Source organism: Pterocles gutturalis, unplaced genomic scaffold (genome assembly GCF_000699245.1).
Source record: "Pterocles gutturalis isolate BGI_N339 unplaced genomic scaffold, ASM69924v1 scaffold48607, whole genome shotgun sequence".
Taxonomy (NCBI): domain Eukaryota; kingdom Metazoa; phylum Chordata; class Aves; order Pterocliformes; family Pteroclidae; genus Pterocles; species Pterocles gutturalis.
Window position 1 is genome coordinate 4,738 of NW_010109472.1, and position 18,359 is coordinate 23,096.

Sequence of the window (18,359 nt, forward strand, 5' to 3'; positions counted from 1 at the left end):
AAGTAAAAACCCACAAAAAGTGTTGAGGAGCTAACAGTTAAGGTTGCTTTTGCTTTTGATAGGAGGCTATATTTGGGAATTTTTTTTTTTCCCCTAGTTGGTAGCAGAAATTGTTTCTGAAATAAGGTTGTTAAAGAATTATCTCGGAGTTATTCTTTGTGCAAAACAGTATCTGAAAGGGCTTGCTGCTTCAACCAATACAGTAAATTTACATTGTTAATAAAGGAGTCTCAAGTCACCAAAAACCTACTCACCTTGCGATGCTTTTTCTTGAAGGGTGAATTTAAATGAACTTTATGGTTGATTCTGTGTGGCAATATAATCTTACACCATTAACTTTTGGAACACAGTATTTAAAAAAATGTATGCTTTTATATTGAAAAAATCATTGTAGGTCATTTTCAGATGTCAGTGCTTTTCAGCAGAACTATTGAACTTCAAGAAGTAGGAAGTGCACTCTTCAGATGCTGTTGTAAACAAGGAATTTCAAACTGTTTCTAGCAGGGTGAGAAACAGTGGTTTGTCTTGTCCACATTCTTGGGGGGGAGGGAACCAAAAACTTTGAGTTGAAATTCAAAAGGGGGCTGTCTTTTCATGTATTCCTGCAGTATACTTTGCTTTCTTTTTTTAGTAAGGTTTCTCTGGCTGCCAAGAAGACCATAAATCTGTTCAAACTTAATCTTGGCTTAGTGTTTTAAAGTACTGTGATCCTGCCTGGCAAAAAGATGTAGCAGCATCCTTTAGCATTTAACATTTTTTTCATTTGTTTTATTACAAAGGTGGTGGCAGCTTTGAAAAAAGGCCCTTTCTTGGTTGAAGTAACACCAATAGCCAGGGCTCCAAGTACTACAAAAGAAAAAAACCTTCACTGTCATTATGTGAGTAAGCACTGAGTGGATGGTGTGATTCCTTTTAAATTATGTTTGTCCTGGTTTTTACTTTAACTGCTCCTGCATCTTGTTGCATGCGTATTCTTTCCTATACCACTGCTCCTTTCCTTCTAGTTATGATAGGTGATTGTCGTGATCTCAGGGCCAGGCTGCAAACCACAATTGAGGATACCTATCTGGATGAGATCTCTCTATGGCTTGTTTTTAGAGGATAGTATACTTAAACCTGAACACAATTTAAAAAAAAAGAACAAAAAACCTCACAATCCCCCCCCCCCAAAAAAAGCAACAATAAAAAAATCACCAGCATTTCAGTGTTTAAGACAATAAAACAGACTATAGCTTCCAAATAACTCATCAGCTTTGATGTGTGAACCCTGATAGAGATAAGGCTAGTGATTTTTGGATAGTTATGGATTCATATTATCCGGCTAATATTATCTGTGTCCTTTCAGGTGTTATCCCTCTCTAGTTTTGAGGAAAGTGTTCATAAAAGTATTTTTTTTTCAGTCATCTTTTTCTTAAATTAAAGTCAGTTTTTAAATGTCTCTAGCTTTTCAGTACCTTTGATCCCAACAATTGGCAGTAATCCATGCTGTGTCAACCAGTGGTCAAAAATAATGCCTTTGGCCTGTAGTTACCTTCTTATTCTTCCAAGGAAGAACAACGTTTGCAAACAAATCAATACATAGTAATTTTGCCTTTTGATCAGGTCCCCCACATAGGATTTTTAAAATAATCATAAACCTGCTGTTTAATACTTTCTAGGGCTTAGGAAGCTAATGCAAGATGAGAGAAAATAATGTAAGATAAAGTTCATTTGTAGTGTCTTTTTTTGCATGCTATTTTTTTAGACAAGACTGTCGTGAACATTCAGTGACATCAGAGCAATTGTCAGGGTTGAGAAAAAAAATGAACTTCTGTGAAGAATGCAAATGAGCAAAGTGTGAGCCTCAATGGTAAGTTTAACTTTTTTTTTATTACTGATGTCCTTCTTTACCTGTTCTTGAACACCTGTATTTATGAAGTTCAAGTTTTCCTGTTTGTTCTTCAGAATGTTTGAGCTTTTTTTTTTTTAATAACTTTTGAAATATTTTGAGAAACGACTTTAAACCAAAAACCATCAATATTTAACACACTGTCTGCCTTTTTGATAACCTGGTATTCTGTGTCAGTATGTTAAATTACTCAGGGTTCTAGAGAACTTAATTTTCATAGTTCTCCAGTTTGCAACGTTCACTTGAACTGTATAGCTAAAAAATCACAATTTATCATCAGTCATCTTCTTTTAGTAAAACATGAAATGTACCACTTCATCCAGCTTGTGTGAGGGCTTTTCTGGGGTGAGAGTTTTTAACAAGAGTATTTCTTTTAAACGCTGAATTGTGTAAGATGGATGAGACTTGAGGAAGACTTTCTATCTTACTGATTTTTAGATATGTAGTGTCATTAACTTCTAAAATATTGTGAGTCTTAATTTGACTTTATTTATCAAGTTTAGTTTTTAGTTGCTTAAACTATTCAGGTTTCTGTCGATATGTTTCAGCTTTTGTCCATGAAAACTCTTAGAGAAGATGGCTGATGTAAGCCTGAAGGAAGCAGTACTAATAGTTGGTGTGGTGGCAGCCTGCTACTGGAACAGTCTTTTTTGTGGCTTTGTTTTTGATGATGTTTCGGCGATTTTGGACAATAAAGATCTGCATCCTTCTACTCCGTTAAAAAATCTGTTTCAGAATGACTTCTGGGGCACTCCAATGTCTGAGGTAAACTGTTTGTGAAACACTTTGTGGCATTTAGGAGATGGAAAAAAAAAAAAACCAAACAACCTTGCATAGTTTTTACACTTCTTTTCCCTAATGTTGTTTTACCATATAGTTTGTTTCTGATGGAATTTGTGGTGTTAGTGTTTTGTGCTTTAAGATCAGTAACAGATGTTGCTTATATTCTTTCCCTTTGTTAAATAAAAGAACGTGTAAGAAAAGGAAGTCATATCACGCTTCAAGATGCTGTGTGTTATCCAGTTTCAATATTGACAACTGACCATTTTTCCTTCTGCTGCTGCAAAAGCTAGACATTGATGTTCAAGAGTATTTAGTTCTAATTGCAGTCTGGAAGGAAAGATACCACTCTTAAACAACAAAGCTAGGAGTTACAGAATGGATATGAATCCATTACATTTTTTTGAGTATGTATGTTTATGTGAATTGGGAGTTTTTGGTTTGTAGCCCATGTAGAGTGGGCTGAGTTTTGATCTGAAAAGCTGCATTGGCATTGAAGTTGCTAAACATCCTTAAATGGCAGTGACTAAAGGATTTACCTGTAGTTTATAAGGTTACACATGGTGCCATTGCTGAGCAAGTGAATAAAAATTCTCTGGCAGTCATAGGTTTTTTGCCTATCCAGGCATTCTGCCTTGTAGTCTTTTCTTATGTCCATAACATACAGGGTTAGTTCCTTGTGAAATACTAATTGCTAGCTCTACATATTGTTACATAATTTTTATATTACCCTGTAATGAAAGCTTCCAGACTCTTTTCCAGATGCCATCTAGTCCTGTGGTCATTGAGAATGAGTGAGTTCCTGAACTCCTCCGAGTAAAATTCCAAGTAGTATTTTTCAACAAGATTTTACTTCAAAAAAAATCCTAACCGTGTGGAGCAGGAGAAAGCCATCTCATTCAGTGTTGATTTTGCACTTAACAGCTGAAGGTCAGGTTAATTTTAACTAAATGAAGTCAGATTAATTTGATCATTCATGGCTTTTAAAATATTTTCCTATCTTCTGTTTTTGTCTGTGTGTGTAATTTGGTTCTCTGTTTCACCCCACCACAACCACCCCTACACGTCCTAATTTTTTCTTAGATTTCCTTCCTTTGTTTTACGGATATATTCAGCAAAGTATCAACAGGCTGTGGGTTGACAAATGCATTTTAGAATAGGAAGATGGTGTTGAGTGTAGTTTTTAAAAGGGTTTATGGATGGAGTAACAGGCAACATAGACGTGTTGACTGGTAGACATATTGAAAATATGTAGATAATACATTTAGTTGAGTGAACCACATTTTTATTTTGTAAAATACTGATCTAAAACATGGAATGGCAGAGTAATCAAAATACTTGAATAATACATTAAAACTGTGGAAGTAGAAAAAATAGTCAGAATTAATGTCTCTAGTATTTTAATTTTAAATTGCGCTTTCATTTAATTCGCTAATGTTTTGTGAGTTTTTTAGTATTACTGATTTTCAGGTCTTTATTTTGAAGTTAGATGCCTGAGAATAGAGAGGGGAAATCATGTATGCATAGATTTTTAGAAAGATATTTTGAGTAAAAAACCCTTTTTAAGTTGGTGGTAACTGATGGATTTATTTATTTTCTTTTAGGAGAGGAGTCATAAATCTTATCGTCCCCTTACAGTTCTTACGTTTCGCTTAAACTACTTGTTCAGCGAGTTAAATGCAGTTTCTTACCACTTCCTAAATCTGGTCTTTCATGCGGCGGTTTGTGTGGTCTTCCTCAAGGTCTGTAAACTTTTTCTGGACAACAGGAGCAGCGTGGTTGCATCCTTGCTCTTTGCAGTGCACCCAATACATACTGAAGCGGTAGGTATAACTGTGATGTGCTTAATCTGTTCAAGCTGTATTAAGTAGCCTTAAATTTCGTATGTTTAGGATCTGTTTATATATTGTAACTCCAAAAAGTGTGTGGCTTTACTTGTACGTACTCTACCCTTTGCAATGAGGGGTGGAGGTGACAAATCTTAATGCTTGGATTTGTTTGGTATCCCATGCATCTACTGAAAAATAATTAAAGAAACATTAATTCAGTTATTAAATCACTTTGGTCTCTGCTATGAACATTGGCTTTTGTCATGATGGCTACTCTAGCTTACATAGATTCTGTGATGATTCATCCAGTATCTTATTCTGCAAATACTATAAATACCTCTTAATTCGTTTCCAGAATGGCTAAGCGCTCCCCTCTAGCTAATCACCGACTCTGCTCTGTCCCCTTTCTTTTATGTCAATATACCTATCTCAGCAGGACTTTTTCTAGGATTGCTGTTGCTATGCTATGTCCATTTTAGGGCCATTCTGTTTGAACCTTCCATTTACCTTTCCTTTTATTCTGAAGGAGTTTTTCCACTGCTATGAGAAACATTATTTATGTAAGAGTATATACTTTTTAATGTTCGACCAGGCTTGCAATGTTGTGGAGTAAATGGAGTCTTGTGATTGGTATTCATTAGATTTGTTTCTGTTAGAAACACTGATAAAGTAGATCTGTTGTGTTCTCTGCTGTTATTTGTCCATCAGGTAGGTTGGCTTTCTTAGATTCCAGTTGACACATGTTGCAAAGCCCATTCTCAATCTTTTTTTTCTTACAGTATTAGCTGATTGTCAGAACAGTGAAAATATTTAAACCTTTTGCTTCTTTGGAGGTATTATCCCTTTTTTTGGGGGGTAGGGAGGGGGAGAGAGGCAAGATGTCTTTTGATATTAAGAAAATGAGAAGGGTTTGCTCTTACCTTATGTTGTATTTTTTTTTTGGTCCTGATTTGTTCAGATAGAGTTTGCAAGTTTGTATATCTCTCTCTCTCCTCTCTAAAGACACAAATCCCTGTCAGCAGCAATTCATGTGTCTGCAACTGTGTATTTTGATCAAATCTTTGTAGGAATTAAGCTCATGAGGTTTTTAATTGGCTGCTATTTGATCTACTAATATGTCCTTGCTAGAAGTTGTTAGTGGCGTGTTTAAAAATGCAAAAGTTAAACACCTAAAAACTTTTGCTTGCTTTTGTGCTTGAAAGCACAAACCCCTATAAAATCTTAGGTAAAATATAGGTTAAAAAAAATTTGTTAATTTCATTTGGTTTTCTGTTTCTCTGGAAAAAAACATACTTTAAATTTCAAAGTTTGGCTTTGCCTCTTTGTAGTAAATGTGATAGTATCTTTACAGGAGCATTAGCAAGTTGCTAGTGATTTACATTAGTAGTGCGTAGCTTAGATAATCCTATGTAATTTTATTGCTTTGATTCCAAATAGGGATGATTCTTTATCACGCTTGAACTGTCAGATTCCATGAGAGATAACAGTAACACAGTTGCTTTTAGTAATATGCAACAGTTAGCAAAAGGTATTGTACAAATCCTACAAAACATTATGTAATGAAAGCTTATTGTGCAAGGCAATGTATTACAAAGTCATGGAAGTATGAAGCAATTTGGTAATGTGTGTAATCCCTGATATTAGCCACATGAGGGCACTTTAAGTCTATGTGTTTGGTATAGCTTGGTGCTGTGCTTAAAACACTTCAAGACGCGGAGATGTAAGTACAATTGTAATTGAATTCCCCTGGTGTTGTACTTAGGTACTCAGTGAGGAATCAGTGAAGGGGTTTTCCTCCTCCCCGCACCTTTTTCAGTTTAAGCTTTTTGCTTTTGAGAAATAGCGCATTTTATCTGTTCAAGTGTTTACGTTGAGAATCATGCCTGACATGCAACCAGGAAGGAATTCTTAGAGTTTGCAGTTGAGACTTGTGCATGTGTCTAAAAGGCAAAACAACTGGAAGTTTTCATACATGGAAAACAGGAGGTAATAATGAGATGTGTTTTAAAAGTGGGGACTCGAGTGCCGACTAAGTTATTCAGACTTTAGTGAAAATTCCAAAATAGGTCTCACTCCCAGTTTTTTTATCATTTGATGGTACCTTCTGTATCTTTTATAATTGAAATGTATCTGATTTGATTTCCTTCAAATTAGTCTCCTACTTATTACTCCTCTGCACAAGAGTTTGAAATAGCAGATGCAATACATAAACATTAACATCTTATGATAAGTGGATTTTTCCTGGATAAGTTAGCAGAGCAGGATAAATAGAAAATATTTTTCTGCTTGACTTAAGAGAGAGGCTGGGCTCTTACAGTGGTAAAATATCATTTTCTAAGGAATAATTTTTGAGGAAATGGGTTGAATAAAAGCATCATAGTTTTATTCGTCCTTGTCTTTGGAATTCCATTTCAGTCTTTCTAGCTACTTTGTTTCTATTATGGCCAGAGGCACATTGACCAGCTTTACAGCTACAGGATGTCAGCTAACCTTGTGAATGCTGGAATTTTCTCCCATAAGTCACCTTTGTATCCAGAAATAGAATCTCTTTTGTTGGCAGGGGACTGTGGAGACACACCGGCACACTTGCTTTACTAATGATCTCTTTCAACTGATCTAAAGGCAAAGTTCTCTCTAATTTCTGTGTTAATGCTTGACAGTTTTGAGATCCAGATCAGGAATCCTTGAGACATCTTAAGACGTTTTGGAAACCAACACCTGTAAACTATCCAAAATGTTGACACAAACTCTGATGTCCTATCCGTTGTGAAACATGCTTTGTGTATTATTCAGTAGGTCCTTTGGTAAACATATGCTACTCTAAATGGAAGCATCAGAGCATGATTTCAAATTCAGATTTGAATACTTTACACTGTTACCTTGAATATTGAGTTACTTAGTCTTTTTATGATATGCTGGATCAATCATGCTTGACCAAGAATGTACCTAGCAATAAAAACTAGGTGGGTCCAGATAGCTGAAAGTCAGTTTTCAGCTTCATCATAATTAAATGGTGAGCTGTGAGGCTTCCTCAGCTAAATATGACCATCTGCCTTGGCATAGCGTGACATTTTTCAGGCAGCTTACTTGCAAAAAATTTGGATGCAGTCAGAGGCATTACAGAAGAGGACAAATGAGGAAGAAAGGCAGTCCTAAATTGTAGGTGTGGTCAGCACAATGGCTACTGCAGTAGCTTAACATAGTGACCTGTCTTCTGTCTCTGGCTGTTGGTTGCACCTTAGTGTTTTTTGAGAACAGCTCCTTAAATTGAAATTAATCTGTATTTCATTGGGTATTCTGAAACAATCCTCTGCCCTATGGATTTTATCACTTCTCAAAATTTTCATAAAATCCATTCCTCTCTGTCTCATTTCCAAAGGGGACACTGCCTGCAATTTTAATATTGCTAACCAAATTATAATTCAGAAAATTGCCAGACCTGTAGTAAGGCCTGAGTCATTATTTTAAATCCGTTGCACAAAGCTTGCCATCAATTTATTTGTATCTCTTGACTGTTCACCTAAGAGCTGCCATAGCAGCAGTCAAGGGAATCCTTCTTTCTGATTCAAATCTGTTCAGTCAGAAAAGGTATGAACAAAATAACAATCGTTGTTTCCATATGCCACTGTCTGCAAGATGTATATGTACAGCAGTCTTTGTCAGGCTTCACTTAAAGCTCCTGTTGAGGAGAGCCAGTTTCTTCCAAGAATTATGAAGAAAGCAGTTGTTATTGTGTCCAAATTCTGCCTCAAATGCTATTTGTGGCTGTTGTTACTAAAGATAAAACAAAGTACAGCATTTCTTAGTTGTCTCGTTAATGGTGATACTTATGGGCACATCAGCCACAAGTAGCCATCAGACACATCTGTCATCCTGTTCTTGAATTCAGTACTGATTGATCTGAAAGCAGCCCTAACTCTTTTTAGCCTTTTTTGCTTGGTTTACAGATCTTGCTTATGCATATCCTGATAGTGTATCGGTTATGCACTATTCTGGTACTAGAATAGTCACTAGAAGAATGATCTTGTTTTTTCTTCTTTTTCTTTACAGGTAACTGGAGTTGTGGGCAGAGCAGAGCTTTTATCTTCTATCTTTTTTCTAGCTGCTTTCTTGTCTTATACGAAATCTAAAGGGCCAGATAATACCATAGGTAAATAATGTATAAAAAATATATACATAATTTCTGTATCACTGATAATAGAGCTCTTAAAAGGGTAATATGGGTGTATTGGTTATTCAGCAAGTGTGTACAAAAATCTCTTCAGTCCCGAGATACCCATGTAATAGTACTTTCCATTATAAATTGCCTCTTTCTTTGGTCTTCAAGACTTACGTACTTTGTCAGTTGTTTTGTAACACCTAAAGTAGGGGACTCTTGCACTAACTTCTGTTAATGCAAGCAGGTGGAAGTATGCCAAGATGCCTTGGACAGTCTTACTTTACAGTAAGCTGCAAAGTTTCAGTGGAGATGTAGGAGGCTTGCCTCTTTTCCGAAGACTTTGTGAAAATTCACGACTCGCTATAAATCATTCCATTTGAAAAAGTGTTCTGGTGAATTAGGAAAGGTTGTGTTTTTTTGTTTTCCTGTCTGTCGTAGATTAGTCTTTGCCTTTCATTTAGTTCTTTCAATTTAGGGGGGGCAGTTTTAAAAGTGATACATGTATATTATTTTTTGTGGAGTAAAACTCGTAATCTTCCCTTTAATAACAAATGGCATACTGAGTAAGTTTATAGAACATAGCATGTTCAAACATGAAGAGCCAAAGTCTTCACTTTTTAGGTTAATTTACTTTATTGAATGTTTTTTCTTGTAAGATGGAACATTTTCAATAATGTTTTCTTTATTTGCAGTGTGGACTCCAATTGCAGTAACTGTGTTTCTAGTAGCTGTTGCAACACTGTGTAAAGAACAAGGAATAACGGTGGTGGGGATATGCTGTGTGTATGAAGTATTTATTGCTCAAGGGGTAAGCTGTTGAAAAATAAATTGGATTTCTTCTCAGGAATTCTGTAATGAGACGTTAAGTACTTTGAAGTGTCATATTTCAGCACTGATCTTTGTCAGTTCAGACTAACTCTATAGTTCTGTTACATTTTTCAGCTTTTTTTTACTCAATTGGTGTTTTAACATACATGGTTCATGGTGAGGGAATCCAGCGATTCCAAGTTGTCCTTTACGTGCTATACAGAGATGTTGTCAAATATACTCAATAAAGAACTGACATGTCTTAATGGAAACCTAAGTTTTTAGTTTACTGAGGTTCGCTAAGACTAGCAGGTAACAGTCCTGGTTAAAGTCTGAGGTGCATAAAGACGGGGGATTATTTGTTTTTAATTCTTGTAGTAAAAATAGAGAACATATTACATACAAATGCATTTCATGACATTCTAATGAAGAACCAAACATTTTGGAATAGTCTTATTTGAATCAGTAATATTCTTATGAAATTTGTTGTTCTAAGAATACCTTTAAATTTAATTTCTAATCTGACAGGTTTCATCTGAAGCATAAGTTTTTCAGTTAATAGTAACTTTTCTTTTGTTTAGAGAAACGAGACATTTCTGCAATTAAGTAATTTTTGGCTTTTTAGTAGTCAAACCATATGCAATTTAAAAATCTATGATTGCATATTCTAAGCACATTTTCTAGTTTGCTATTCCTTAATTACTGGAGGGAGTATTTTGCAGAAACTGCACCGGTAAGAGCTGAAAGATTGTCTATCTTGTGGATATATATTCAAGGCCAAAATATCAAAGTAACTTTTTTTTTGCTCATAGAAATACGTGTGCTTGCAACTATTGCCTTTGCAAGTCTCGTGAATAAGCATATAATTTTCAAACTGGATTTCTAAGGAAATCACCAGTATGTGACTGTACTTTTCAATCCAGTCCTTTCTTTTAGTAACTTTTGATCGGATCGTCAATTTTGTGAAATGTTAACAAGTTTGTGTAAGTCAACTGAGTAGAAAAGATAAAATCCAAACTGAGGCCTCTTCTGAGGGCACAAGTGTAGCATGAACTGAGAGTTTGACTGGTTCTAAAAAACCTGTCGATATCTGTAGTTCAGCCAACCAGTGTATGTGAAGCAATAAATCATCCCCAGTACAAGACATGAAGACATAGGTAAAGAGGTACACAGGGAGGAAATTACGGTATGTAATGGGGAACTGTGCAAGGTCATAATATTCATGAGGCAGGGAGAGAAGGGTTACTGCAGTGGAGGCATAAAATAGGAATTCAGGGCTCATCAGGAAATGGATAGTATTTCTACTGTTCCTAAGGAATTTTGTTTGTAGGACAGTTTTCAGAGGGGCTGATAATTCTAAAAATAGTGGTTTCTCTTCTTCAAATTTTATTTCATGGTTGTACTTGATTTATTGAAGTCTCTGAAGATGGTACAAATTTTGTAATCTGTCAGAGCAAAATACAGAACCACAGGCATATAAATTCAGCTATGATAGTGTTAGCAAGAATACTTGAAGAAAATTATTTTTATTAGAATGGTGGACTTCTTTCTGGGGGTTGTCATGAAAGCTGTAAGAAGCTGAGCTAAATAAATACTAGGAGCAGGCGGTTAGAGAAAACCAAGGAAAAAAAAAATCTTGGGTAACTCATATTTATCTGAGGGATTAATGAGTACACTGTCTGATTATAAACACTTGTTTCCTTTGCAGTACACCTTGCCAATGTTGTTGGACACAGCTGTACAGATTGTTCAAGGGAAGGGCAGTATTCCTTTCTCTATGCTCCAGACACTGTTGAAGCTCATAGTCCTAATGTTCAGTACACTGCTGCTTGTAGTTGTCAGAGTCCAGGTTATCCAGTCTCAACTTCCAGTGTTTACAAGGTAATAGTAAAGTGCTTCTTATTTACAGACACTGATAAGTAAGATGTGGCTAAATGAGGCCTGAATGAAATGGCCAAATATACATCAACTTAAGTGCTTATTAACTTACTTTAATATTGTTAAGAAACAACTGTACAATTTTTCAAAAGTACATTTTCTGTGAAATTGATAAATGGTATATTTCAGTACCTTTTGACATGAATGTCCAAAATATTGAGAAATCTGAGAAGGCATTAATTTTTAAAAACTTACGGTTGTTAGTCCATCTTAGTCATTCAGACATTAGATGTTATATTACTAAAGTATTTTTTATTGGTTATGTGTTTGAACCTTGGCTGAATACTCCAAACCTCTTAAGTTTTTCCTCGTCTACCTATAACCAAAAAAAAATTTTGCATGCATTGTGCAGAAAGCATCGTTGATGGAGAAAGCATGGTTGACTTCAGATACAGTGCTTCAAGATAAGTGTGTATGAATAATGTTAGAACTGAAAAACTGTAATTTATCTTAAGAGTGTGTAAGCAATGTAAAAATACAAGAATTTAATATTTTCCATGAAAAATGAGGCAGACTGTTAAAAACATGAACAAGGACCACTCAGCCCAACTTTAGGTGTAAATCATTCTGTTTCTTCAAGCTTATGTTGGTTCTTAAACTTGGAGGAAGCTCTGTCTTGCACTAAGATGGATCGTTGTGCGTGGTTCCCAAGTTACGTACCTGACAAATGCAGGAAAATTAGGATATTGTATATGTCTGTAATTGGTAGTTCTAGCTATGAATCTAAAGTTTGCTGGTTTCTGAGCACAGAGTGAATCAAGACAATATCTTTTTCCATTAAAAGCTCATTTTTCTCATTTTCTTTTGCTTTAGGTTTGATAATCCAGCTGCTGTTAGTCCATCCCCAGCAAGACAGCTGACTTTCAACTACCTCCTCCCTGTAAATGCTTGGCTTCTTCTCAACCCCTCAGAATTATGCTGTGACTGGACAATGGGAACTATTCCTCTCGTGGAGTCTTTGGTAGATGTTAGAAATGTTGCCACCCTTACCTTCTTTTGCTTTCTGGGATCTTTGATTGTCTTCAGTCTCCGCTATCCTGGGGATTCATCCAAGACTGTATTGATGGTATGAATGATGTGTTTTGTCCTTTTTTTAAGAGTGTAAGTGGCTCGGGTTGTTTGGTCACATGTCTAATCTGCTGTGACCCAGAGACACTACATGCATCTCCTTTTGGGCTAGAATGAACACACAAGAAAAGAGGAAAATTGTTTTAGAACAGAATTATTAAATTGTGATCAAGTACATGACTCTGTCAGGGATGAGATGGAGTAGACAAGAAATGAGAATAAATATGCACCTGGTTATGTATTTGCAAACTGTATTGTGGCCTTTCTCAGGTATTCAGAATTCAACTGTCAAGTGGAGATTTTCAGTAAAACTTAAATTTATGTTTGAAGGATCGGAATGCATTTCCATCCTGCAAACTGTCTACCTTGTTTAAATGTCAGTAGTCCTACTGCATGTTTAGCAAGTGACTTGATTTTCTTTCTCATAGGTATAAAAGAAAGGGACATATTTGGGCATTTAGGAAAGTTGTTCTCTTTTGTTGTTCTTTTAACAAAGGCACTCTTCTGTAGTCTTTTCCATATTCTAAGGAAAAACTAATTTTGTCAACCTGTAAGATCAGTTCCTCTTTTTCAGTATTATATGACCTTAAAACTGAAACAGATTAACAGGAAACAATATTTTAGAGGAAATGGAAAGGAGTAAATCAGTTAGTATTTTTTCATTCAAACACCATAATCTTTTTTATTGCTTCCATTGGAAATTTTCACAGGATTGGTAATCACCTGATACCATGTTTTTTATTAAATCAGTGGTGCAATTATGTGTACAACAAACGTGGATGCATAGATCTTAGTCTGCTTCAGAAATAAGGTACTTTTAAAAGGTGTAACTCAGCCAGCAAAGTTTCAGATGGGTGGGAATAATTATGCACAATTTAAGGCTAAAGATTTCTTCAATAATCAGCTGACAAACTTTGATTCACTTCAAAGAGACCTAACATTGTAGTTCTGACTCATATGGTTTTTTTGTCTTGTCACTGGAGCAAGGCAGTTTGTTTCATTAGAAAATCTGAGAAAATGATCTGTAGTATTGCTGATGAAGACTCGTCCTGAATTTGGGAACTGTGTATAAAGAAAAGAAACTTTGATAGCTTATTGATACAATAAATTTGCAAGGTGACATACACACACACAAAAAGTTATAGTTTTACAGCACTTAAAAAACATAAAGGAATAGTTTACATAAACTGAAACAAATTTTCCCCAGTGCGCTGATAGCAGTAGAAATATGTGTGGGGAGTGGTTCACTTTTTTTCTTGGGACAACTCTTGAAGACTGTTTACTTCCCTACATTTGTTTACTATCTATCTAGTAAAGCTCAGAGGAGGAAAGGGTTATTGGAATTGTCAGCATACCTTGATGCAAGTCAGTTTTTGTTTGAAGGTCCTTTCTTTATATTTGTTTTTATTATTCTGACTGTTTTTTATAGGAAGGGTCTTCTGAGATAATTCCGGTGTGCAAGGCTCAGTGTTGCTTATAATCCTTATTTAATGAAAGTTGTTTTCCTTTAATATATACCTATGTTGTGTACATAGCCTTCAGTACGATGCTGATTTTTTTCAGACATAATATCTGAGTACCTGGAACCTAATTTCTTAGGAAATGAGAAAACAATTTTTAATATAAAATAGAGAAATGTACTATAACATGCAACAGCACTGTAAGCCGAAGCCATTAATGTCCTGATGTAGACTGCCAAGGGGGAGAGAGAAAAACAGTTTCTTTCTGATGGCTTCTCAATCTGACTTACTAGAAAAATCATAGTACTGTCTTTAAAGTGAAGGAAGTGAGTGTTTATTTAGTGATACCAATTTACACATATTATGGCAATGTTCCAGGTAACTGTATTAAATTACTAGGTTTAAAAAAACTTCTTTCCATACTTGGTTCTCAGTTCTGCCAATAGAAGCCTGAATTTACGCTGATCAAAATAAACTATGACCCTGGCAGGTATGAATTCTATGTGCTCTCCGTATGGATGCCACATGGTATTAAAATAATGTTGGCTTCGTCACTGTTGGTACCATGAATTACTGCACTGCTGGATGTTTCACACTGTAATGAGTGTCACTCTAAAGAAGTAACAAAGGGCTTTGTGAAGAGCTTCTGCCATTACAAATCTTTAGCATGTTTTGGCTCTTTCACTGGCTCAATGAGGTGTCATGGTGAAGCCTGATTTAAGGGAAAAGTCTCGAAAAGGTACAACTTATAGACCTGCTGCAGAATTAAAGATGTTTATTTGGACTTTACAAAAAAAAAAAAAATGCAGAAGAGAGGGATCCAAAATGCAAAAGAGAAGGGAGGTCCCAAGTATGTCTGAACATGTCTTTCTGTATTTGCTGATGTGGATGTGGATTTGGTGCTGTACTGCTTGAGGGACAAGACAGAAGAAGGAATTCCTTCTCTCACTTTCTCAAGTACCAATGGACATTCCACAGTTCTACCCAAGTACAGTCTCACAGGATGAACTCATTACTCGGAGATGCAAAAATTGAAGGACTCATTTTCTGTCAGTTATCTGTTTGATACCAGTCATCTCCAGGAAAAGTAACTCCGGTAAGTGGGTCCATTGTGTTTCTTTTTATTTTATTTTAATTTTTGACATAGGTTCTAAAATTGTTTTTTCAAAATATCAGAACTAGGAGAGGACAAAACAGATAAATTGTTTTGTTTTGTTTTTACTAACTGACAGAAAGTGGAATTGTATATTTTAAAATTTTTTTAAATTCATACTTTGGGAGGTTGATGTCATTATGCTGCTTGAAGTAATCAATTAATTCTTATATTAGTGAAGAACATGTCCTGGAAACAATGTATGAGCAGTTAATTCTCTTGCATTTTCTGTTTATCCCTGATAACTTGACTGTCAGACTAAGTGATCTCTATGAATAGGCTACACTATACATACTGAAAATGTTGAGTACTAAGAATAGTACTGATCTAGAGTTACTTTGGTGGCTTTTCAGTAGGTTTCAGAATCAAGCTGTGATCATGGCCCTTGTTCATGGAGTTTCTTGGGTATAGACATTCCTTTGTTGGCTAGCAAAATGTAATAAAAGCTTTTTAGTATCTTTTGATATTTACTAAGTGTCCCAAACAAGGGTGCTTTACCTCCCTTCTCCTCGGCCGTAATCTTTGGTGGCTTGTTACTCTGCAAATGTCAGGAACACACGTATCCTTGGACTTCTTGGATTAAGCTTTTAGCACTTATAAGTGTAATGCCAAGCCATCGGTACTTCTAAGTTTAACAGTATTTATTTTTCTACTCCCTCTGCTTACATCTCGCTCAGGCTTTGAAATATTTCCTTGTGAACTTTTGACTGGTTACTTAGCTGTTCAGATACTCTTCATAGCTTATGGTCGTATTTTAGACTTTTGTCATATGCTTTTTTCTTTCTGTGTACTTCAATGGTTTCTGGTTTTGTTTTTTTGGTTTTTTTTTTTTCAGTTGCCTTGAACAGGATATTTTTTGAATGAAGCCTCTGCAGCTGCTGAAAGACTATGATAAAAAGAAAAAAAACAAATGAAGAGAAGACAATGCATTTTTATCTGCACCAGGGCTTTGAGTCTATTGCCCAATAAATTGTATTTGAAGGAGAGTGTGCTAAGGAAAGGCAAAAGGATTTAAAGAGAAGTTCGTCAAAACATTGTGTAACGTTTGTTATCGGAAGAATTGCACAGAGCAGAACATGCAAAAACCTTTTTATTAGATGCCTTGTAAGCACTGAGTGGTGACCAAGCATATGCTGTATCAGCTGTAGAATCCTTTCTACTCAAACCCACCGGAAAGAATTGGCTGTCACTGTAAATATGTTGACCTCACGGCACTGTGGGACTGATGTCCTTACTATATTAAAAACAAAACAACCTGCATTTTTTAAGCAATGATATAAACTAATGATTTTGTAAAATCTTAAGGGGTGACTTCGTCAAATCATTTTGTCAGAAGATTTCATAAGATAAGTTCAGTCATTTAAGCTTATGCACAAGCCTGACATACATTGTAAAGCTAAATACAGTTTATTCACATTGCAGTAAAAACATTTGCAAATCAGCACATTGTTTGCTAAAGCACACTTCAAACATGCTTTTATACATTTGCTTTTGTACTCACAAATGCATTTGGCCACTGAAAGCAGAATGAAATGCAGAATAATACCCTCACTTCCCATAATCCACACCCAAAACTGAAGACATTTGCTGTAACTAAATTAAAAACTGATACAAAAGGCTGGCTTGAGGATAGCATGATGAATCCTGCATTTCAAAGTGGATTACAGAAATCTGTTACAGAGTTCTGTGTTGAGGCTTTTACTTTTACAGACTGGTACGTGCTCTATAAGGAGCAAAAAATGTAAAGGACAAAGGGAGAGGACTGTGAAATGGCATTAAATTAAATTTTGTCCCCAGGTAATCAACATATTCTCTGGATTGTGCTTGTGATTTCTTCAAGGCTCAATTATGTATTTGCTTTCATGTAGCTTAATGAGTTGCTGTGGATCAGCTGAGCTGTGTTAATGAGCCATGTGCGTGTTCTGTTGTATTTTTATATATGAAATACTAGACTGACTTTCAAACTGGATGTGTTAACTATTGTAGCATGGAAAAGGGAGTTAAAGTTTGCTTAAATCTAGACAGAAGGTGACAGACAGTTGTATTGAAAACTTCTAGAAAATTCCTCATACTTTCTTCAAAGACATTTCTGTAGGGATTTTGGTCTTTGTAAGTGGGAGGCCAGATATTTTGCAATATTTAAGTCTTTTCTGGTAGCAGAGGTTGTAAAGCTGCTGTTTAACAATCAGTCACCCGGGACTTGATCATGTCCACTTTCTTTACAGAAGATGGATTTGTCCTTCTTTTAATAAACACGCTTTTTGTGAAGTTGTCTGACACCAACCTGAGAGTGCAATTATGCAATTCCTAAGTTCATTGTCATTTCAGATATTTCAGGGTGCATTTAGTGCACTGTCTAAACAATGATCTTTATTCAGTGTCTGATTCTGGTTTTTATGTTATTTATTCACATTTTTTACAGAAACTAAAAATGGACTTTATTGTATTATAAAACCAACTGCTTTATGCATCATATAAGCTGGTATAAATTTTTAATTGTTGTAAAATATAATGTCCAGGTTTCTAAGACTGTCATGTTTTTGCATGTGGAACTCTTATTAAAACATTGGTTTGAATTTGATCCTTTGATCCTAGTGTTTTGTCACACAGGAGCTTTCTTCCATAGTATAGAAAAGCAAAAACACTTGTAGGCCCTTAAGTAGGGAAGAGTGTCGTATTATGTATGTCTGTTTTTCTGGGATTTATTTTTTTGGTAATTGCTTTGAAATTTGTTTTCGGGGTATAGTTTATCACTGTGTAATCTTGATTACTAATTCGTTTGCATTTCTTTTCTAGGCACTCTGCTTAATAGTGCTGCCATTCATTCCTGCATCAAACCTCTTCTTTCCTGTTGGATTTGTTGTAGCAGAACGAGTGTTGTATGTTCCTAGCATGGGATTCTGCATTTTAGTAGCACATGGATGGAAGAAATTATCAAATAGAAGGTAAGGTAGTGTTACCTGTAACTGGTTTAACTCATCTCTTTTAATTTCTTAAAAGATAACCATGTTTATAAGTGCAAGCTTTCCCAGTAGAGCTTTTACCAGTATGAATTTGTTGTATTATATCTCTTCTTCTGTTTCAAGTTCTTAATGAACATAGAATAATGACCAAGAAACCATCTGGCAGTCAAGTAGACAAATGACAACAAGGAAGTTCTTAGGAGACCAATGGATTATCCTGAGGGAATTATAATATTTATTTAACATACATATATATATATACATAAATGTACATGCAGATACATGTATGAGCATGTATATTTTATATATTTATT

The 18,359-nt window shown here is 35.4% G+C and overlaps 1 protein-coding gene across 1 annotated transcript; it reads left to right on the forward strand.

Moving 5' to 3' along the window:
* Positions 1 to 2,436: 2,436 nt before the first annotated feature.
* On the forward strand, positions 2,437 to 18,027 carry LOC104461400 (transmembrane and TPR repeat-containing protein 3-like; the record flags this gene model as incomplete). The annotated part of the gene is made up of 7 exons (XM_010072983.1): positions 2,437 to 2,653; positions 4,273 to 4,491; positions 8,548 to 8,647; positions 9,349 to 9,464; positions 11,172 to 11,344; positions 12,215 to 12,467; positions 17,879 to 18,027. Coding segments are annotated over exons 1-7 (1,199 nt in total), but the record flags the coding sequence as incomplete, so codon positions are not given.
* Positions 18,028 to 18,359: the final 332 nt, after the last annotated feature.